Source organism: Bufo bufo, chromosome 4 (assembly GCF_905171765.1).
Source record: "Bufo bufo chromosome 4, aBufBuf1.1, whole genome shotgun sequence".
Lineage (NCBI taxonomy): Eukaryota > Metazoa > Chordata > Amphibia > Anura > Bufonidae > Bufo > Bufo bufo.
The window spans coordinates 372,513,001-372,536,446 of NC_053392.1; the positions used below are offsets into that span (position 1 = coordinate 372,513,001).

At 45.9% G+C, this 23,446-nt stretch overlaps 1 protein-coding gene across 2 annotated transcripts in view; it reads left to right on the plus strand.

Moving 5' to 3' along the window:
* The first annotated feature begins 11,598 nt into the window (after window positions 1–11,598).
* ENPP1 (ectonucleotide pyrophosphatase/phosphodiesterase 1) overlaps window positions 11,599–23,446 on the plus strand; it is a 164,159-nt gene continuing 152,311 nt past the window's right edge. For both annotated transcript variants that reach the window (XM_040429149.1, XM_040429150.1), the window contains exon 1: window positions 11,599–11,792. In XM_040429149.1, the coding sequence (XP_040285083.1) occupies window positions 11,646–11,792 (147 nt within the window). In that variant the 5' untranslated portion in view covers window positions 11,599–11,645. The remainder of the gene's footprint in view (window positions 11,793–23,446) is intronic.

Sequence of the window (23,446 nt, forward strand, 5' to 3'; positions counted from 1 at the left end):
CAGATCATCCCCCCCCCGTCAGTGCCTCTCATCAGATCAGCCCCCCCCCGTCAGTGCCTCTCATCAACGCCTATAGTATAAATAAAATATGGAAAAAAAAAAAACACTTACACTTACCTCTCCTGCTCCTGGACGCAGACGCTCCTCTTCTACTGCTGTAGGCTGCGCACGGAGTGACGTCACAGAGCGACTCACTCGGCTCCTGTGCGCAGCCCTCACAGCCGACAGCCGAGGACCAGGAAGGCGGCGGTGAGTACAAAGCCTTCACCGCTTCCTCCTGGTCCTTTTTGCCCTGAAAGGGAACGCGGTTCCTGCCATGAAAAAAGTGCAGGAACGCCGTTCCCACGCGTTCCCCCTCGACTCGACCCCTGCATAAGGCCGAAAAAATACATTTGTCCATCCAGTTCGGCCTGTCATCCTGCAAGTTGATCCAGAGGAAGGCAAAAAAAAAAAACCTGTGAGGTAGAAGCCAATTTTCTCCACTTTAGGGGAATAAAAAATTCCTTCACGACTCCAATCAGGCAATCAGAATAACTCCCTGGATCAACGACCCCTCTCTAGTAGCTATAGCCTGTAATATTATTACGCTCCAGAAATACATCCAGGCCCCTCTTGAATTCCTTTATTGTACTCACCATCACCACCTGCTCAGGCAGAGAGTTCCATAGTCTCACTGCTCTTACCGTAAAGAATCCTCTTCTATGTTTGTGTACAAACCTTCTTTCCTCCAGACGCAGAGGATGTCCCCTCGTCACAGTCCTGGGGATAAATAGATGATGGGATAGATCTCTGTACTGACCCCTGATATATTTATATATAGTAATTAGATCTCCCCTCAGTCGTCTTTTTTCTAAAGTGAATAACCCTAATTTTGATAATCTTTCAGGGTACTGTAGTTGCCCCATTCCAGTAATTACTTTAGTTGCCCTATTCTTATAAATCTTGGATAGTCTGAATGGTGTGTAGTACCATCCATATATTAGTTTAGAGTTGGCTTCATGGTGTTCAGTACAGGATGAGCTGCGAATTGAAGTCGTGAAAGCTTTTTTCCATTGGGATAGAGAAATTTTTATATTTGAATCTCTCTCCCACTTTTTTATATGTGAGGTGTGAGATTCTAAGTAAGGTTCTAATAGTTGGGAGTAGAATATTTTAATCCCTTTTCCCAATTTGCCTAATCTGTTAGTTGTATATACACGTGTCTGAGGTGGGATCGCTAGATGTGTGTAGGTGGTATTATTTAAAAAACTTTGGCAGTTTCTAGCTGGCCCCCCTCCCCCAGCAGACAGATCCTGACAATCACTTGGGTAGACCAACAAGGGTGATTCAGTCTCAGTGGGTGATCATCAGGAGGATGTTGGCATCACTTAACGAAATGTATGTGGGAAGCCAAGTAGATCTAAATATTGACACCTACTGTTTTATGATTTAGGCTATGACAAACAGTAATTGATGCAAGTATAAATAAACAGCACGCACTGATGAAAAGTCAGACGCTCACATAGAATTCAGCAGAATCATAAAAACATGGTTAACATAATAACACTAAATTATCAAAAAGTGTCTTGAAATGCTCAACACTATAAACCTTCAGATGCAGCATGAGAGCACATTTCCTTCTAATCCTGTAATCTATGACCCACATTTATTATTTAAAGGGTTTTCCAAGTGTTTTATACTGATGACCTATCCTCACGATAGGTCATCAGTATCTGATCGGTGGACGTGAGCTCCACATCCTCCTTTCAGCCTACCAAGCACAGCGCTGTCCATTGGATAGTGCCTGTGCTTGGTATTGCAGCTCAGCTCCATTCAATTGAATAGAACTGAGCTGTATCTAGGCCATGTGACTGATACACGTGATGTCACCAGCCTTGGGCAAAATGCGAGGAGGTCAGAACACTCACTGGAGTGCCGTGACCTCTTCAAGCAGCTGATCAGTGGATCACATAGTGCATAGATCATATTCAGTCTCTTTAGCAGTCAACCTGGTATTAACCTTTTGGTAGTGATGGTTCACTGCACCAAGCTCCGTTCCCGAGTTATGATACTTTTTTCTAATATGCAGGTGATCTGTTACGTGGCCGGCAAAAAAAAAAAGAACATGTTCTATTCTTCTCCATTTTTCGGACAATAATAGGCATTTCTACTATGGTCAGCAAATAGCGGAACGCACACGGCTGGCATCTGTGTTTTGCAGACCTCAAAACACAGTGCGGTCGTGTGCATGAGGCCTTAGGCTGAGTTCACATCACTGACTTTTGCATCACCTGCATCAGCTATGCAGGACTTTTTTTGTCCATCTAAAATAACGGATCTCAGACCGAAATGGCTCAAACGGATGCAAAATGTGCATAACTGAGCATAACGGATGCTTAAAATATAGGATCCGTTTTTTTGTTTATTCTTCTGTGTTTCTGACGGATCAGAAGAACGAAAAGCTAAACGATGATGTGAACTCAGCCTCACACTGGTTCCAGGGGTGGGACATTGTCTGAAGCAGGGCCCAGGAATGAAGAGGGGCATAGAAAGTAGAGGTTTTGAGTGCTGGACCGGTGTCTATATAGGGGGCTCTGTTGTGGTGTCTGTGTGAATATATGGGGCTCTGGTTTGGAGTCAACCTGGGCAATGATCTGACGGATGATCGTGAATGAAGCAGACGCTCCCGATATCTGTCGATCATCTGCAGAGGTGACTGTTGCATTTACATGCAGCAATATGGGGACAGGCCAATGTTTTAGTGATCGCTTGTCCCTATAGAAAACCATTGCTCCAGCGCAGCAGATCGCTGTTTATACACCATGATCTGCAGCGTACTCAAGTTGTGTGCAGTAGGTGTTTCTGGGTGATGTAGTGCAATATACACTAACCTGGTACAGCTGACTCTCTGCAAGGGCAGGTATAGGTAGAAATAGTTCGTGACGCCAGTGCCAAGTAAACGGTGGCACGCCGTTTGCGGATGCAGGAATAAATTGAGGAAACGTAGTATTAAAACAGAACTCCAACTTTAGTAGTTTTCCAGCAGAGACAATAGTGGAATCGCAGTTCCTTGGCATACAGTCGATTTTGAAATTCGGTCGATGCAGGCAATTCAGTTACAGCAAGGTGATTACAGAGTGTTGAACACAGGACTTGCAGCACAGGAGCTAGCACTCTAATTCTGTCTGATCCTGGAATATAGCATATCTTCACCAAGGCCCATTTACCTAGTTCTGGCTTTATATCCTTGGCTATAGCTTTAATCAGTACCTCCTCTGTCTTTCTGAGTACCTCTTGCTTTCCTGATCTTTGCCTCTGTCTCTCTCAGCTTCTGGAAACTTCCTCAGGCTCTAGAAACTTCTGAGCTGTGGTCTAGACTGACTTCTGCACTCCACACTAGATCAGGTTACACTGACCTTCCCTTCCTTGTCTGGCCCTTATATAAACTAGGGCTCCCTAGCTCCCTCTAATGCCTAAGAGCTGGAATGACACCCCTAGCCGGCCTGTACTGGCAAGTTTCATAGCAACAGGGAAATACATGCATTACATTACATGACATTTTATAAAACTCACATATACCAACTTCCCCATAATTAAGGAGGGACGACAGCACACAAGTGACACTTTGGTAGTGACGGGTATTACAGTTCCCGTACACTACATACCCCACTGCTTTAAGCTGAGTACGACCTCGTACTCCATCATGGGTCGCCCAACTGGAATCTCTTCCTTAAATAGAAAATAGAGACATGCAGGCATACATACATGTAATTCATCTGCATTTACATTTACATCAGGTCCAATTGGCAAAGGTGAAGGGTAGTGACAAGGGGCGTCGTTCTCTTCTCTCAGGATAGTGAATGGAACGGGGGCGCTGACCTGGCACAGCGTAACATTAGAACCAGGATAGTCCATGACAATGAATAAGTCCATGATAAAACAGTAGAAAACGGTATAAAAGTTCTTGGAGGCTCAAATAACAAACATGAGTCCGTACCCAGGTTATTTCTCATTAAATCACAGAGGCTCTCATGCGGTGGAGTCCATCTCTGGGCACATTTCCTTAGTATGAAGTTGCACAATAAAATGACAGCATAATAACGGGACTACCCAGGGGTTTCCTGTGGGTGTAGCACAGGCAAGGGCTCACGTGGGGGAGTCCATTCTTGCGCACAAATGTCCAACAAGGTATTGCCCGTGGCAACTGTTTGGGAGGAGACACCACCAGAATAATCAAAGTCTCCTAAACGGACTGGCGGGCGTCCCCTGGTCATCCGGGTAGACCTTCTCAAAACAGGGGTCTCCTCTTCCCTTAGCAACGAGGTAGAAGGGAGAGGAGAAACAGGAGGGTCTCCATCCGTGAGACCTTGGTCAGGAACAGCTGGAACAACTGGAACAACAATATCCACGAGAGGGGGTACTGGATCCGGAGCATCTTGAACCGGCTCTTCTGGAGGTGAAGCTACAGTAGGTGCCGGAGCAGGCACCAGCAAGTTCAACCACGGTGTCAGAAGCCAATGCATGGGATCAGCGTCATACCTGAGATTACTGACAGCCTGCATAGGATCCTCGGGCGGTATTGCTGACTCTGACACAGGATATTCAGATCCGGAACTCTCGGGACTAGGTTCTGGTGTCAGGCAGAGCTTCAACCGGTTTCGGTGTACAATTTGGGATCCCTTGTCTTCCCGGGTGATCTCATAAGTGTGAGTTCCAACATTTGGGATTGCAGTGACAACATAGGGACTTCGCTCCCACTTACTGTCCAATTTGCTGGTACGACGGTTATTCTTTAACCATACCACGGCCCCTATGGTCAAGGGTTCTGCATGGGCTGCCTGATCATAGTCTCTCTGCTGTCGGTCTCTAGCAAGGTCCATACGTTCCTGAACAATGGCTTTGGCTGCATCTAATCGCCTTTGGTGCTCAGCAACCCAGTCGGTGTTAGGTAATGGGTTAATGCAATCAGGCACATGTATGTCCAATGAATGATCAGCAGGCAATGTCCCTTGGCGCCCAAACATCAAGTAAAAAGGGGTATACCCGGTGGAACAATGTATGGTATGATTGTATGTGAACATGAGCTGTGGCAACAGACTGGGCCAATCTCCTCTGTTCTCAGGAGGCACGGCCCTCAGCATCTCTATCAAGGTCTGATTCATTTTTTCACATAATCCGTTACCTTGAGGATGGTAGGCCGTCGTCCGGATCTTCTTACAGTTGTGTAAGCGGCACAGTTCATGGAACAGATGGGACTCAAAAGCAGGTCCTTGATCGGTGAGGATCTTTTCCGGACATCCATAGGGCAGGAGGAAGTGCTTCCAGAACATTTCGGCTGTAGTCTTGGCTGTCTGGTCTCTCACAGGCACTGCTACAACAAACTTTGTAAAATGGTCAATAATAGTCATGGCATAAGCATACCCTGAGCGACTAGGCTCCAGTTTTACATGGTCGATGTCGACAAGTTCAAGAGGACGGGTACTTACAATGGGTCTCAGTGGTGCCCTCTGATCATGGTGCTCACTTCGTTTCAAGGCACAGGCTACACACTCTCGACACCACTTCTCCATGTCTTCTCTCATGCCTACCCAGTAAAACCGCTGGCGGATAGTAGCCTCAGTTTTTTGGACCCCAAAGTGACCGGATTGATTGTGGTACATCTCCAACACCATACCTGCATCTCGTCGGGGTATGAGAATCTGGTGCACTCTCTCGTTGGACACTGGGTCTAGGCTTCTCCGTAGCAATAGGCCCTTTTGTATGAAGAGTTGATGGCGCTGTCTCCACAATTTGATGAGCTCAGGATCTGCACTCTTACGCCGGATCCTCTCAGGGGCTCTGCCACTAGTAATGAAGTCCAACAACTCACCCAGCACTCTACTTTCAGACTGTAGTTTCACCCACCTTTCTTCCTTAGGTTCAGGCCTACTGGAGGGTGAAGGAACTGCAGCTCTGTTATTGGTAGCTCGAGCCTGATCCTGTTGAGCAAATTTGTTATAGAAAGCCGGCATCTCCACATCTTCCCAAGCATCTCGTACATCATCAGGAGCTGTCTCTGTGGGAAGTCTGGATAAAGCATCAGCATTATCATTAGTGCGTCCAGCACGATACTTTACAGAGAAATTATAGTTGGCAAGGCGAGAAGCCCATCTCTGCTCCAAGGCTCCCAATTTAGCTGTATTTAGATGTGCCAGAGGGTTATTGTCCGTGAATGCAATGAACGGGGTGGCGGCTAGATAATCCTTGAATTTTTCTGTCACCGCCCACACTAATGCCAGGAACTCTAGTTTGAAGGAACTATAATTCTGGTCATTTTTCTCAGCTCCTTTCAGGGAGCGGCTTGCATATGCTATCACTCTCTCTTTTCCCTCTTGGATCTGGGCTAACACAGCTCCCAGGCCTCGCTTGCTAGCATCAGTATAGAGATGGAAAGGCTTGCTATAATCTGGATAACCTAACACTGGAGGCTCGGTCAGTTTCTTTTTTAGCAATTGGAACGCTATCTCTCTTTTCTCATTCCACTCAATGGGCACAGGAGTTCTAGGGCTTTTCTTGGGTTGCCCCCTCAAGAGTTCCTGGATAGGATCAGCTATTTGAGCAAAATGGGGGATAAAACGTCTATAGTAGCCGGCAAAACCAAGGAAACTCCTCACCTCTTTGACGGTAGTAGGAACCGGCCAATTACGGACAGCTGCTAATTTATCAGGGTCAGGTTGCACTCCCTCTCCGCTTACCACATGCCCCAGGTATCTTACTGCAGGTTTGAGCAGGTGACACTTGGACGGCTTTACCTTCAAGCCATATTTGATAAGGATTTCAAATACTTCTGCCAAATGTTTCAGATGGTCTTCATATGTTTTTGAATACACAATGACGTCATCTAGATACAGCAGCACTGTTTCGAAGTTTTTGTGACCCAAACACCGTTCCATTAGTCTCTGGAAAGTTCCTGGGGCATTACATAGCCCGAACGGCATACAATTGAATTCAAACAGGCCCATGGGAGTAGTGAAAGCAGTCTTTTCCCTATCCTCGGGGGCCATGGGTACTTGCCAGTAGCCGCTGGTCAAGTCCAATGTGGAGAAATAGGCAGAAGAGCCCAGAGCAGTTAGTGACTCCTCAATGCGGGGCAGTGGGTATGCATCTTTGTGGGTTATTTGATTAATTTTCCTATAATCCACACAGAAACGGATACTACCGTCCTTCTTCTTTACAAGAACCAGGGGTGCAGCCCACGGACTACGGCTGTCCCGGATCACATTAGAGTCTTTCATCTCTTGGATCATTTCCTTTACAGTCTGATATGAAGTAGGTGGTAAGGGTCTGTATCTCTCCTTGATAGGAGGATGAGAGCCAGTAGGTATGGTGTGTTGTATGGCACTAACCTCTCCATAGTCAGTAGCATGCTTACTGAAGGCCTGGTGGTGCTCCTTGACAAGCTGTAGAATCCCTTCTTGTTGATGTTGAGGGGTAGTCTCGTCCCCTACATGGAGCTCTTCCCACCAGGGCACTTGTGGCTGGGTCACCGGCGAACATCTGCTGTCTGCAGCTGGCGGCTTTTCTGTCACTGGAAGACGAATGATGTCTTGGAAGGACACCTGGGACAGCTGGGCAACAGGGCAATGCTTAGTAAGCGCAACAGGATGATTACTCAGATTAATCAGACGGACAGGTACTTTACCTTGGGAGACGTTCACCAGGCACTTGGCAGCTCTCACATAAGGATAATCCTCCATCTGGAGTGGTTCCACCAGGGCTGGATAATCTCGGCCTTCGACTCCCAGGACAGCACGACACCACAAAAGAGTTTGAGAATTAGGAGGCAAAGTCACAGGCTTAATATCACGGATCCTGGCAGTACAAATTTCTCCTTTCCCATTAGCAAACCTCTGCTGGGCACTTAACACAGTAATAGTCTTTTGAATCACCCTCCTGGATGCAGAGGAAGCAGTGGGCAAAGTCTTATGTAATACAGCAAGTATTTCTGAATAACAGTTTTTGAAAACATTGGTGCCTAGAATGACAGGATATCCTCCTCTGTCACCGGCCTGTACTACGATCACTCCCTGTTGAGGCAGGGTTACTTCTCCCACCTGCAGGGTGGGTTCCCAGTATCCATGAACCTTTACTGGTTTGCCATTGCTGGCGATAATTTCCACCCAGGATTCAGGCGGTTGGGTCAACTGGTTGGTGTCCCAGAACTTTTCAAATGCAGGCAGCTGAATAGTAGTGACCTGAGACCCAGTATCTAATAGGGCTTCAAAGGGGACCCCGTTGATCTCTATATTGATTTTAGGATGGGATCCTACATAACGTGGCATCCAATTTGGATCCTCTGGACCTAGTGTTCTACCTCCCGAGGGGTGGTCCTCAGCCTCAGGGGTTGCCCGTTTAACTGCCAGCACGTGGATTCTGTGTGTCCCAGCTTTTTGCAGTATGTACACACGGGCTTCTTGCGACCTCTATTACGCCTCCCAGGATCCCTGGGGTGAGTCTCTTGGTAAGGAGGTGGGAACGGCCTAGGAGGTGACAGGAATTCTTCATCTAGCATTATGGGTTTTTCCCATTCCTCTATTTTTCTGCACACTTTCTCTAGACTTTTAGTGAGGTGATTTACTTGCTCTGTCAGCATGGCAATAGTATCAGTAGCTGACACTTGAACAGCTTGGCCGGCCTCAGCTCGGTTAGTGATAAGCGGTTTTGGCTTGCAGGCTGATGACTCAGATAGGGCGCTCAACTCAGGAGATACTGTGGACCCCAGAATTTTTATAGCCAGTTCTTTAAAGTCCAGAAAGGCACTGTTAGGGTGCTGGGCGGACAGCATCTTTAACTGGGTCCTTATTTGTTCACTAGACACCCCGGTGATAAATTGTTCCCTCAGGGTCTGGTCCTGGTTATCAGCCTCTTTGGGATCTATCTGAATTACAGCCCCTAAAGCCTCCTGGAGTGAGAGGGCAAAGTCACGGAGGGACTCACCGGACTTCTGTTTCTTGCCAAAGAAGTGCATCTTTATCTCTGAGGCAGTCCTAGTTTCAAAAGTGGCTCTGAGGCGGGTGAATATCTGTTCTAGAGTACTCCGCTCAGTAGCAGGCCATGATAACACTTCCCTGCGGGCAGCTCCCTCCAGTTGCGCCAGCATGATTTCCATTTGCTGGTCGGCATTTATAGGGTACAATCGGAATAGTGCCAGCAACTTTTCTTTAAAGTCCCTTAGGGTATGGGTCTCTCCCCTGTAGCGGGGGAACCATGGGGCCCCGAAATAGTAAGGCATGGTAAAGGGCATCATGCTGGGGGCTGTAGGATGATTAGGAGCCGCAAGCTCTCCCTGGGCCGGCTGCTCAGGCACTCCTGGCTCTGACATGGTAGTCTATTGAGAGGTGGCCGCTGGCGACTAAAGGGGCCGGAGCAATCCCCTTCCCTCCGGTTACAAGTGCTTACCGGTATCGCTGGTCTTGCGCAGGCCAAGTCTCGCGAGGTTCCGGACGTCCTGAGACCGCGGTGACGCAGGAGAAGCAGGGCCGCGGCGGTGCGATGATGAAGAGGGGCGGGACTCTCTGTGTCTTTGCAGGGATCCGCCCACGAATGTCCTCAGCGGCGCGGGAAACTTTACTCCAGGCAGCCGGTGGCCATCTTTAGCAAAACGCTGTCCATTCACTGACAGCAAGCAGGATTGTAAAAAGTCCACAAAACCACAGTCCAATGCGGCGATTTTCTTCCTCTGGGTAGCGCAACACTGCACAGCGCTTTTTAGAGGTTTTTGGTACACTTTGGGTACGATTTTCAGTCCACAAAGTCCACTTGAATAAAACAGGAAAATTGTCACTTTGGTCACAGGGCAACGGTATAAGGCACAAAGTTCACGCTTCTTGCACTAGAAAGCGTGCGTATCCTGTTCGTGGAACGCCAAAAGAGAGGTGCAGCGTACTCAAGTTGTGTGCAGTAGGTGTTTCTGGGTGATGTAGTGCAATATACACTAACCTGGTACAGCTGACTCTCTGCAAGGGCAGGTATAGGTAGAAATAGTTCGTGACGCCAGTGCCAAGTAAACGGTGGCACGCCGTTTGCGGATGCAGGAATAAATTCAGGAAACGTAGTATTAAAACAGAACTCCAACTTTAGTAGTTTTCCAGCAGAGACAATAGTGGAATCGCAGTTCCTTAGCATACAGTCGATTTTGCAATTCGGTCGATGCAGGCAATTCAGTTACAGCAAGGTGATTACAGAGTGTTGAACACAGGACTTGCAGCACAGGAGCTAGCACTCTAATTCTGTCTGATCCTGGAATATAGCATATCTTCACCAAGGCCCATTTACCTAGTTCTGGCTTTATATCCTTGGCTATAGCTTTAATCAGTACCTCCTCTGTCTTTCTGAGTACCTCTTGCTTTCCTGATCTTTGCCTCTGTCTCTCTCAGCTTCTGGAAACTTCCTCAGGCTCTAGAAACTTCTGAGCTGTGGTCTAGACTGCTTCTGCACTCCACACTAGATCAGGTTACACTGACTTTCCCTTCCTTGTCTGGCCCTTATATAAACTAGGGCTCCCTAGCTCCCTCTAATGCCTAAGAGCTGGAATGACACCCCTAGCCGGCCTGTACTGGCAAGTTTCATAGCAACAGGGAAATACATGCATTACATTACATGACATTTTATAAAACTGACATATACCAACTTCCCCATAATTAAGGAGGGACGACAGCACACAAGTGACACTTTGGTAGTGACGGGTATTACAGTTCCCGTACACTACAGATCTGCTGCACAGTGCTGGCAGAACGACACGATCACCAAGTGAAGGAGCGTTTTTTCATTCATCGGGTGACTGCCGGCACCTTTCACCCAGGCAGATTATAAGGGTACGCCCACACAGATGGGGTCATTTATCAAAGTGGTGTAAAGTAGAACTGGCTTAGTCGCCCATAGCAACCAATCAGATTCCACCTTTCATTTTCCAAAGGAGCTTTCAAAAATGAAAGGCGGAGTCTGATTGGTTGCTACGAGCAACTAAGCCGTTTCTACTTTACACCAGCTTGATAAATGACGCCAAGAGTTTTTTGGACAAGGTCTTGGGGGAGATCTGCCAAAGTCAGAAGTGGATTCACAATGAATCCAAAATATAAAGGAAGGATTTATACCGTTCCTTCCTGGTGGATCCACTTCTGGCTTTGGCTGAAAATCCTGTTAAATTAGATGTTGTGTGGCGCACGTAATGAGCTGCTTTTTATGACCCTCTTTTGAATCTCCAGGCAAGTACGTCAATAAGTAGAGTGCAGGTGAGATATGAACAGTTTGGCAGATGATTGCATGCAGTACTATGTAGTACCATAGATGCTATGATATAATATATATATATATATATATATATATATATATATATATATATATATATATTATTAATATATTATATTATTCATATATTCAAGAGAAATGTTTTATATTGATTACAAAATAATACATATTAGAGAAAAAATGTTGTATATGTATGTCCACAGGATGATGGTTGCCTACGCAGGAAACATGACTGGTATGTGTTGGAAGGATTTTTTTCTCTCTCTCCATGTGTGTAACATTAGCCAGGAAGCAGGCGGAGCACGCCACTCCACTGGCTCAGCTGCAGGCAAAGCGTGTAAAGCTGCGGCTGCAGGAGTATTGTGATCACTTAGTCAGGCATGGACAGGGAGGCAAAGAATGGAGGCACAGGCAGAGAGATGCAGGCTGAGCCCATGCTGGATTCCCTGGACATGGCAGAAGAACCAGTGACAGCTCCTCAGAGCAGAAAGAAGAAGAAATCCAGCAAGTGGAAAGTTCTCTCCCTGGTAAGAGTAATGAGCTGTTGCCCATTCTTCCTATCTATCCCCTGCCTGGAGGAGAGGGTAAGTACATTTTGAAGAATAGGCCCTGACAGATGTTGTGCCCGGCTATAGGAACTCCTGCATTGCTGCAGAACTTTGTAATGGCCACACACTTTTGCATATGAAGATTTTGCATATGACGATTGAAATGCATATTTATAACACGTGCAAAATGTCACAATGATCTGCAGGAGACCAATACTGTCGTATGGGAAAGATGTTTTGTTAACCCTTAAAATTTTTTCATTTTGATGAAACTTTTAGGAAATATCAGTATACAGCTCTATTCACACTGTGCGTCAATACAGCTACGTATGTCTGTCACTGGATCAGTACCTTAATAATATGCTTTCATACCTTAATTACTGTCAGACATATGCCACACTACAGTATGTTGCCATATGTTTGCCCCATAGTAATGTCACAATATTGCTTATTGAATGAATTCTTTACGCCACTTTCGCACAGTCAGTCCTCGTTTACATTTCCATGTCCGTGGAAAAATCAGTCCGTGTATCCATTTTTTGCCCTGAGTGTGTCATGAGGATTTCACAGACGCTGCTCAGCTGAAAACTCATTTCTAGAGCATCTCCTATCAGTGGTCAGTGAAACACGGACCAAACATGGATGCAACACAGCTGCCATCCGTGTTGTGTACGTGTTTTTTCACAGCGCTATAGACTGCAGTGGGCGTCTTTGGTCCGCATCACGGACCAAAGTAATGCACTGACCCACATCAGTGAAAAAAAAAATGCTGATGTGTGAACAGACACATTAAAATCAATGGGTACGTGTGCTGTCCACAGAGAATGCAGACATCACACGTCACTGAAAAACGGAAATATGAATGAGGCCTCAGTGTTTGGTTAGTGATTGGTGGCAACTCAGGCCACCCTCAAAAGACGGACTGTAAAACCCCTCCCCCAGCTCAGCCAAGCCACGCCCCAAGCAGGTTACACCACGCCCCCTTCCATTCCGCAGCCGACGGGGGTTTAAAAAATTAAGGTAAAGTCAACCGCAGGTCTGGGAGGAAGGGTGACTTTCTCCCTGCAGCTTACGCTCAGACAGCACAGTGCTTCTGTGTGAGCCTGATCTGTTCAAAAGGACATCCTTGCGCCCGTCCAGGCCCTGCGCCAGAGGAAGGAGGACATGGGGTCTGAAAGCCGGACTGTCCGACCTAAAACCGGACCTCTGGCCACCCTAGGGGTGGAGCCTCCACAGAACAGGTGCAGATCTTTTCATTATACCTTATCTCTGTGAAGGATCCACCTCTGGTTTTTGGCTCATGATCACTGATTGAAATCACTGACCAAACACTGACGTGTGAAAGCACCTTAAACCTCTTGCACACAACCGTATTTTTTGTTTGCATCCGATCTGCATTTTTTGCGGATTGCATGTGGACCCTTTCATTTCTACGAGGCTGCGGACGATGTGGACAAGAATAGGCATTTCTACAATTGTCTGAGGCATGCAGAATGGGAAAGTGCGGGGCGCACACAGCTGGTATCCGTGTTTTGCGGATCTGCAGTTTGCGAAAAAAAGAAACAGGAAGAGATGCATGTTCTCTTTTTTTTTTTTCTTCATGATGAGTATTAAAGTAGTTTGTCCAATAAATATTTATGCTAAATAATGAATCCTCCTGTGCTTAGCGATGTAAAATATGTGTACATTGTGTATCATCTGACATGCTCATAGCGCTAAAAACAATAACTCTGTATTAACTTCCTCTACATAATAAATGCTATTTGCATCCGGGGTTTTCACGGACCCTCAGACTATAATGGGCGTGATGGATCCGTGAAAATGGACAAAATAGAGCATGCATCCGTGCTAAAAAAATGGACCCACGGACCCTGCTAAAACACTGATGTCTGAATACACACATTAAAATAAATGGGGACGTGTGCTGTCCGGGGAGAACACGTACAGCACATGTCTGTGGAACACTGACGTGAGAATCAGGCTTGATGCTGTGTGGTCCTGCAAGACAGCAGTGTCCAGAACAGAGGATCGCGCCTGTGTGAAACAACCCTAATAAGCAGATCATAAAGTCTCTCCCTGCTGAGATCCTCAGCGATCAGCTGTAATCTATGGAGAAACCTGCCAGTAAGTTTCCCTGCAGCGCCACCACAGGAGAAATGATGTATTACATGGTGCTTATTCAAATTAGTGTGTTTTCTGTACAGTGCTGGACAGGTCCTACAGACTGAGAGGCGTTCCTTGTAACTGCACTCCACTATGTCAAAAAAATGAAGGATCTTTAACGGATATACCTGTTACAGCAGCGCTGCTCCAGTGTGCATGGGGTGATAGTTTATCCATAGTGATGTCATGTTATATTATCAACCCTTACAAGCCTATTTATATAAACCAGTAAACTTGTATTGAATCCAGGACTGATGAGGTGGTATAGTCCAGAATTGAACTGATCTCTAAATTTTTTTATTTCTGAGTATATAATAAGCAGGCTAAAGTATACAAGCACGTTAAATGCACCAGACTGAATACCTGTATTCAAGCAGTAGGATTACGGTATTCATTAGCCTGTTTTCCTGAAGCTGAACTTCCTCATTCGTATTTACCTTTTGATTAGACGTCACGTGACCTAGGAACAGCTCTGCCCCATAGAAGTGAATGGGTCTGAGCGCAATAGCAAGCACAGCCGATATACAGTGTACAATGGTGTTCTTGATAAGCTGCAAGAAATCCACAGATCTCACAGGAGCATCGGTGCATTCTCTAACAGCTGATCGGCGGGGGTCCCAGGTGTCGGACCCCCACCAATCAGATACTGATGACCTATCTAGAGGATAGGTCATCAGTATTAAAATCCTAGAAAACTCCATTAAGTTTGTTTATGGGCTGGTGATTTTCCTATAGCGGTGTGGTGACTCCGAGGGTAGCAATGTTTTCATCTTTCAATCAGATGTTTATGGTGTAGGACACTGATCCAATCAGATTAGAAGAAACTGGGCATGATAGGCTCATGTCAGGACAGAGCAGGCTATGGTGAAATGTGTGGACAGGATCTGTCTGGCCTTAGCCCCTGGCAACCTAAACAATTATTGTAGCCCACCACCAGGCAAGGGGGGCAATTGCCCCCAGGCCCCGAGTCCTTAGGGGCCCCCGGCCCGCAACTAACTAGTCTATAATTCTGTGGCGGGCGGTTGCGGCTGCCGGCCGGCTAACAGTGCTAAGCGCATTGAATCCTGGTCCGGTCCGAACTAATGGAAAGACTGTGAAGGGGCCCGCGGCCGCTCTGAGCCCCGCTCTGCTGCCTGCCTCTTTAAGAGAGCAGTGGCTGCTGGAGCGTGCCGCACAGGCACGTCTTCGCGTCTGACGTTGCCACTGCCAGCTCCGCCCCCAGAGAAGAAGGAGCGAGCGCCAGCCAGCCACAGACTCTGCCAGGGAAAGGGAAGGCCCACACACAGCCAAGTTCCAACAGCAACAGAACAGGTGCAAATAAATTGGATCTCACCAGTGCCAGTGGCAGTGGGAGCAGAGATGTACTAGCCCTGGTCTCTGGTCTGGAGAAATGTGCATTGGGGGGGGGGGGGGTGGCGGATTAGGGGTTAGAATGCATGTGCACTGCTGGAGAAATATGCTATTGGCGGGGGTGCTTAGAATGACTCATGAGAGATGTGCATGTGATGGAGAAATGTGCCATGGGGGGGAAAGATGCGCTGCTGCCACTGGCCCATGGAGGGGGAAAAAATGTGCCATGGGGGGCTGGGGTGGAAGGAGAGATGTGCTGCTGCCACTGGCCCATGGAGAGGGAGAAATGTGCCATTCAGGGGGGGGGGGGGGAATGGAGGGTGCGAAGTGTGCTGCCATGATGGGGGGGGGGGGGAGAAATAATGTGACGCGAAGGGGGTGATGACGTGACATGGAGGGGAGAAATGTGGCCGGGGGGCATCATTGGGGGCACTTTTTACTGGCACATTATTAGGTTGCACTATGAGGGCACTTCTTACTGGCACATTATTGGGGGGCATCTATGGGGCACTTACTACTGGCACATTATTGGGGGCACTTTTTACTGGCACATTATTAGGTGGCACTATTATACACTGCTCAAAAAAATAAAGAGAACACTTAAACAACACAATGTAACTCCAAGTCAATCACACTTCTGTGAAATCTAACTGTCCACTTAGGAAGCAACACTGAGTGACAATCCATTTCACATGCTGTTGTGCAAATGGGATAGACAACAAGTGGAAATTATAGGCAATTAGCAAGACATCCCCAATAAAGGAGTGGTTCTGCAGGGGGTAACCACAGACCACTTCTCAGTTCCTATGCTTCCTGGCTGATGTTTTGGTCACTTTTGAATGCTGGCGGTGCTTTCACTCTAGTGGTAGCATGAGACGGAGTCTACAACCCACACAAGTGGCTCAGGTAGTGCAGCTTATCCAGGATGGCACATCAATGCGAGCTGTGGCAAGAAGGTTTGCTGTGTCTGCATAGTGTCCAGAGCATGGAGGCGCTACCAGGAGACAGGCCAGTACATCAGGAGACGTGGAGGAGGCCGTAGGAGGGCAACAACCCAGCAGCAGGACCGCTACCTCCGCCTTTGTGCAAGGAGGAAGAGGAGGAGCACTGCCAGAGCCCTGCAAAATGACCTCCAGCAGGCCACAAATGTGCATGTGTCTGCTCAAACGGTCAGAAACAGACTCCATGAGGGTGATATGAGGGCCCGACGTCCACAGGTGGGGGTTGTGCTTACAGCCCAACACCGTGCAGGACGTTTGGCATTTGCCAGAGAACACCAAGATTGGCAAATTCGCCACTGGCGCCCTGTGCTCTTCACAGATGAAAGCAGGTTCACACTGAGCACATGTGACAGACGTGATAGAGTCTTGAGACGCCGTGGAGAACGTTCTGCTGCCTGCAACATCCTCCAGCATGACCGGTTTGGCATTTGGTCAGTAATGGTGTGGGGTGGCATTTCTTTGGAGGGCCGCACAGCCCTCCATGTGCTCGCCAGAGGTAGCCTGACTGCCATTAGGTACCGAGATGAGATCCTCAGACCCCTTGTGAGACCATATGCTGGTGCGGTTGGCCTTGGGTTCCTCCTAATGCAAGACAATGCTAGACCTCATGTGGCTGGAGTGTGTCAGCAGTTCCTGCAGGACGAAGGCATTGATGCTATGGACTGGCCCGCCCGTTCCCCAGACCTGAATCCAATTGCGCACATCTGGGACATCACGTCTCGCTCTATCCACCAACGTCACGTTGCACCACAGACTGTCCAGGAGTTGGTAGATGCTTTAGTCCAGGTCTGGGAGGAGATCCCTCAGGAGACCATCCGCCACCTCATCAGGAGCATGCAAAGGCATTGTAGGGAGGTCATACAGGCACGTGGAGGCCACACACACTACTGAGCCTCATTTTGACTTGTTTTAAGGACATTAAATCAAAGTTGGATCAGCCTGTAGTGCGTTTTTCCACTTTAATTTTGAGTGTGACTCCAAATCCAGACCTCCATGGGTTGAAAAATTTGATTTCCATTTTTTTTATTTTTGTGTGATTTTGTTGTCAGCACATTCAACTATGTAAAGAACAAAGTATTTCAGAAGAATATTTAATTAACTCAGATCTAGGATGTGTTATTTTTGTGTTCCCTTTATTTTTTTGAGCAGTGTATAAGAAATTTTTACTTGTACATGTTGCTTTGCCACTTGCATTTGTTTACAATACGGGACCGGGACGTTAAAGTCAGCAAGTGTCATGTGGGGGGGGGGGGGGGGGGCGCCTTATTGTTTTTTGCCCCAGGGCCCCATTTCACCTAGAACCGGCCCTGCCCACCACCCCTTCCCCTGTATTGGAAAGTCCTTAAAGGGGTTGTCTCACTTCAGCAAATAGCATTTATAATGTAGAGGAAGTTAATACAAGACACTTACTAATGTATTGTAAATGTCCATATTGCCTCCTTTGCTGGCTGGATTCATTTTTCCATCACATTAAACACTGCTAGTTTCCATGGTTACGACCACCTTGTAATCCATCAGCGTGAATTTGCTTACATACTATAAAAAAACAAAAAAAACACCAGCTTATGTGAGCTCCAATGGCCCCGGACACCAGAGAGGTCAGCATTATTTCCTATAGTGTGCAAGCACGACCACCACTGATGGGTTGCAGGGTGGTCATAACCTTGGAAATGAGCAGTGCATAATTTGATGGAAAAATTGATCCAGCCAGCAAAGGAAGCAATATGGACAATCACAATACATTAGTAAGTGACTTTATTCATCTTTTCTATATGATGAATGCCACCTGCTGAAGTGAAATGACAACCCCCTTAAGAAGTTTGGAAAAGTTTGTTTAGAGACAAGATGGAGTCTGTTACACTTACACAACCAATCAAATTCCACCTTTCATTTTCCAAAAGGGCTCTGAAAAACGAAGGTGGAATCTGATTGTTACAATGGGGGACTAATTCAGCTTTCTTTTACAAAAGTTTTTATCAATCTGCATGGTTTCAGTTACTATACTTTCCTCCCAAACTCCAAAAACACACTGAGATGTTTAGGGCCAGCTTGACTTTGGATGGTGCTTAATGTGCTAAGCTCAGTTATCACTCTCTCCAATATGGAGTACTATGATAAAGTGTACAAATTACCATACAGTGCAAAATTATCAGCGTCATATAACATAGGCCTAAACAATGCCAATAAATGATTTTATACAGTTGTCTAAATAACAATGCCATGTTGTTTCTTCCCATTGAAGTGAATGGGAGTAGTACTGCAGTTACAAGCTCCATCCACTGTACAATAGACTGAGCTGTGTAATTAAGGCACCAACCTAGGCATGGGGACTAATGCAGAGGTGCATTGTATCGGACCACCACCAATCAGATAGTAATGGTCTATCTTGAGGGTAGGCTATCACTTTTAAAGGAGTGGAAAACCCCTTTAACAATTTTTATAGTGGGTATCTGGTACAGGATTTCTTCCATGAGAACTCATAGAAGCTATAATAAGAATAAAAACAATGTCGTAATAATAGGTGTCAGCAGTCGCTAGCCTGTTTAGGACAGTATACAGGTAGCAACACATTTTTATTTTATGTTGCACAATAAAATGACAAGGAAAAGTGAAAACAGCAAAAATAATGATATACTACGCTATATTTTACATTTTCTGGATATAGAAAACACTTAATCAGAGGTGGAGTAATAAACCAAGGTCTATCTGTTCAAGAATTCAGTTCCTCTCGGTGAACCGTGGAAAAGGCAGACATTTTAATACTTTTTTTTTAGTTAACTCCTCAACATCGAAATGGCAAGACCAAGAAGGACAAGCCGTAAAGTTATGCTAATTGAGGAAGTAACAGGTATTGCTATGATCTGCAAATGATCAAATTTTCAAGCACCTAGCTCCAAACTGTGGCATGTAGGAGGGGCATAAAAGCCAGATTAAAAGTAAAGTTATTTACCCATATGAAACCTTAAAAATCTGATCAACTTGTGTGGGAAGATTGTGGGATGCCTCCTGTTCGTCAACCTGGCAGTTATTTGCACTTGCCATAGACTGAGAGTCAGGGGCAGACTGGGAACTTAAAGTGGCCCTGGTAAAAACTAAAAGTGGCCCTATATTGTAGGCAGCACAAAAAACATAAACTGCCTCAGCAGCATCAAAAACCACAGTGAAGAACAAAATAAAGCTCCAGCAGCACAGAATACCTCCCAGAAGCTGCCCCACTGTGGTGGCCAGCAAAGCTCCCGTGTTCTGTCCATCTACTTTAGTGGCCTCAGGATGGCAATACAGTTGAATTCAGGAATCAGGAGGGCACCTGGGGTCGCTGGCTAGGTACATAACTACTTGATGCCCCAGCGTTAATTAACTATGGGAGCAACAGAACATTCCTTACCTGGCTGGCGTCAGTGAGGAGGGCTTAGGTGGCCCCCAGGACATCGGCTCACCGGGAAATTTCTCTGTAGAGTCTATGACTAAGCTGCCCCTGCTGAAAGGAACTGAATCCTTGAACAGAAAGACCTTGGTTTATTACTCAGGCAGATCACTACGTACCTAGGCCAAATTGTCAGCACTGTTCAATGTTGCGTGTCCCAGTGTTTGGGAGAACAATGAAGAATTGGAATGACAGCAAGAAGTACACAGAGGCAAGCCTCTGTAGTGACAAATTGTCTGATGAGAAGAATGGAGCGCATTCTGTACTGCAAGTAAAATTTAATGTCACATCACAATCCTAGGGCAGCAAACAGTATCTCCATAAACCATCAGAAGTTGTTTGCATAACAATAGAGCACGAGCCAGACATTCAGCTTCTGGTGTTCTATTGGCCTCATACCACCGCTCTCAGAGGCTATCATGTTGTACAGCAAGGCGGCAATGCAGGCTGGAATGGATGTCTACCCTCTTCAGGTAAGAGTCCCTCTTTTGTCTCAGATGAAATGATAGCCGGAGATTGGTCTGGAAACCACGTGGGCAATGCCATGAAGACTCCTTCACAAGGGAACATCACACTGGTCCTACTCCAGGGATTATTGTGTGGGATGACATAATGTACAGTAGCCAGACCACTCTAGTCTTCATTTAATGTACACTAATAGCTCGGCATTACATTGATTTGGTCGTGGAACCAGTGGTACAGCCATTTCTCCAAAGTATCCCAGGAACTGTTTTTCAACAGGACGATGCCAAGCCGCATGTTGTTTTTTCTACTGTGAGCAGCCTGCATGGCTTAAACATGCTGCCATGGCCTGCGCATCTTTGGACTTTTTTCCAATCGAGCACATCTGGGATGCCAGTGTGTGGAAATTGCAGAGGGAGCTATTAGCAGCAGCTCTTGATGATTTGCTTGCCCAAGTGCATTCAACGTGGCAAAACATTCCTCAGACAACCATTAATAACCTCATTGATAACCTGTCAAGCCGTGTGTGCATAGCGCTCATACTCGACACTGAATAAATCGAGATGTTTAGAATAATTTGTTTCTATTTTTTTATTATTTGCATATCATTAGCATGTCTATAGATCCAGTGCTTTCCATAATTCAATGACTTTTTCTTCTTGGTTGAGGCATGTGTAGATTGTATTTATCGCATATTTCTAGCACCATGAGAATGCTCAATAGTATGAGTAGGTAGAATATCTTGGCCCCAAGAAACATTAGGTCAACACTTTATTTTTGTAATTCTAAAACATATTATGTTAGTGGGTGGTTATTTTGGCAGAAATTTTATATAGCTTCACATTTCAGTCTAGACTATATAGATAAACATTCGAAAACAAGCTGTATTCACACATCATAGAACCGACCATGATGAGGTAGGCAAATCCAAGAAATGCTTGGTATTTCCATTATGTATATGCTAATTTAGGAATGAATGATAAGCCGGAGCATATATTACGTGTTTAACAGTCAATATCAATGATGAAGAATCCATTGAATATATATTAGATTATAGACACCAACCCCCAGAAATCAGTTGCTATCTCAAGGGAATGCTGTGGGTGTTTACACAGAAGATTCTCCTGAGGTATATGGTACTGATGTAACCCATGGTCTGGAGTCCTTCAGGTTGAGAGCTGTGGCTCTCCACTCTGACTAATAGAAGTGGTTCCCGAGAAGTCGAAGCTTTGCTACTTTGTTCATCACTGTCCATATTTGAAACTATAATGGCAAACAGGAATAGGCACTTGCTGGAGGAAAGGTGACTTCCTCCACCTGGTGCATCACATATGAACTTCTGACATTACACATATTCCTCCACAGATAAGGTCCATGCACATGGCAAAGCTGAATGCATAGGCAGTGTGGAGTCCTTATGGGTCTGCATGCTCTATTGGAAAGCAACACATTTTCCTCTACAAGTGATGCTTTTATGAAGCTTCCTTATAACATAGCATTTGATGTAATAGGCAACCACTAGTGTTGAGTGAGCATGCTCGGCCAAACACCTGTTTGGCTCGAGCATCGCGATGCTCGGCTGAATACCTTGTGTGCTCAAGTGAGATGCTTGAGTCAGTGTATTTAAATCCAATTTAGCCTCTGTTTCTGAAAAGTTTCTGCCAGGATTTGAACTCACAACCTTCTACGTTAGAGGCAAGGACTTTAACCACTCAGCTATAAAGCTGAATGATAAACTGTCAGAAAAACCTCATAGTAGTTTGTCATGTAGTAAGTATTCCTATACAGCAGAAGTATCATTTCATATTTCAGTGCAGTTTAACATGTAGGTGTATGGCATAGTGGTTAAGGTTCTTGGCTCTAATGTAGAATGTTGTGAGTTCAAATCCTGGAAGAAACTTTTCAGGAATAGAGGCTAAATTAGATGTACTCTGGGTGTCCCCAAGCACTGACTCCATATATGGACATAGCTATATATGGAGTCAGAGCAGGTACTCATAAGCCGCAGACTCACACTGGGGGATTCCCTCACTGTGGGACCCGCCACTCTCCCTCAGTGGGTCCCACCACCCTCCCCTCTTCAGAGCAAGGGGTGCCTGGTTTAATGCTCAATTTAACCCATTGACTTACATTGTGCTTGGGTGCTCTGTAGAGCACCCGACCATCGCAAAGTGCACCAGAGCACCCGAGCACTTTGGTGCTCTATCAACACTAGCAACCAATTTTTTTATTTTTTTCATATGGAATCTGTTGCCACCTTTCTTGTCCTTTTAATAGTGAGATAGTAGATAGGATTTCAAGGACTTTTTTTTTTTTTTTATCCTTATGCCAAGTATTCACCATTTCAGAGTGTCCTAGATTTTAGTGAGAACTCATTTGACCTACCTTTATTATCATTTATTGGACTTTGGTTGCTTTGTGAACACGAACACTCGGGAGAATGTACAATTGCACAATGCAACAAGAGAATGTAGTAATAAACTTTCATGGACTGCATTAGACTAACCTTTATATGGGAAAGATGATTGATTACATTTTTGTCTTTGCCTTGAGAAAAAAATACTTGGATACTGGACAATTTATCAATGTAGTTTGGTTGTCTCTGTGTATGATGGATAGTTTTTTACTGCACAAATGCCGGCTGTCGGCTGGACCAAAAACCATTGCATACAACTTTTTTGTCCAGCTGAAACCCATCATTTGTGCCAGAAAGCGGGTGGATCACCATCAGACCTCATTATGGACAATGGGGATTCGGCGGTTAACTATAGAATCCGGCAATGCCGGATCCAGGGAAATTTGGCATGCTGCTCTTGCCAGATCTGTTGTCGTAGATGTGAACGCCGACTTAGGTTTGGAATATCCTATGCCCAATGTACAGAATAATGAACATGCTGCAGATATTGAAATCCATAATTTGTTCATGATTGGCTTGGGTTTCATGCTGAAAAGCTTCACATTAGCGCCATACAAATCCACCACAAAAATCTGTTGCACATTATCTTGAAAATAAACAGTAGATTTCCCTAGTGCAAAGTCAGATGTTTGTTCTCACAGGGGAAGAACTTCCTCTTAAATATAGCACTGCCTTAGCATGCAGCAGACTAAACATAACCAAGCCACTGGTTCTCGCAATCATTTGGATAGTGGATCATTTTAGATTGTCCTCCTGGGTCACTACATTTCCTGCAAACTTCTGACATGTCCGAGGGACAAAAGTTTTGATCTGTGGG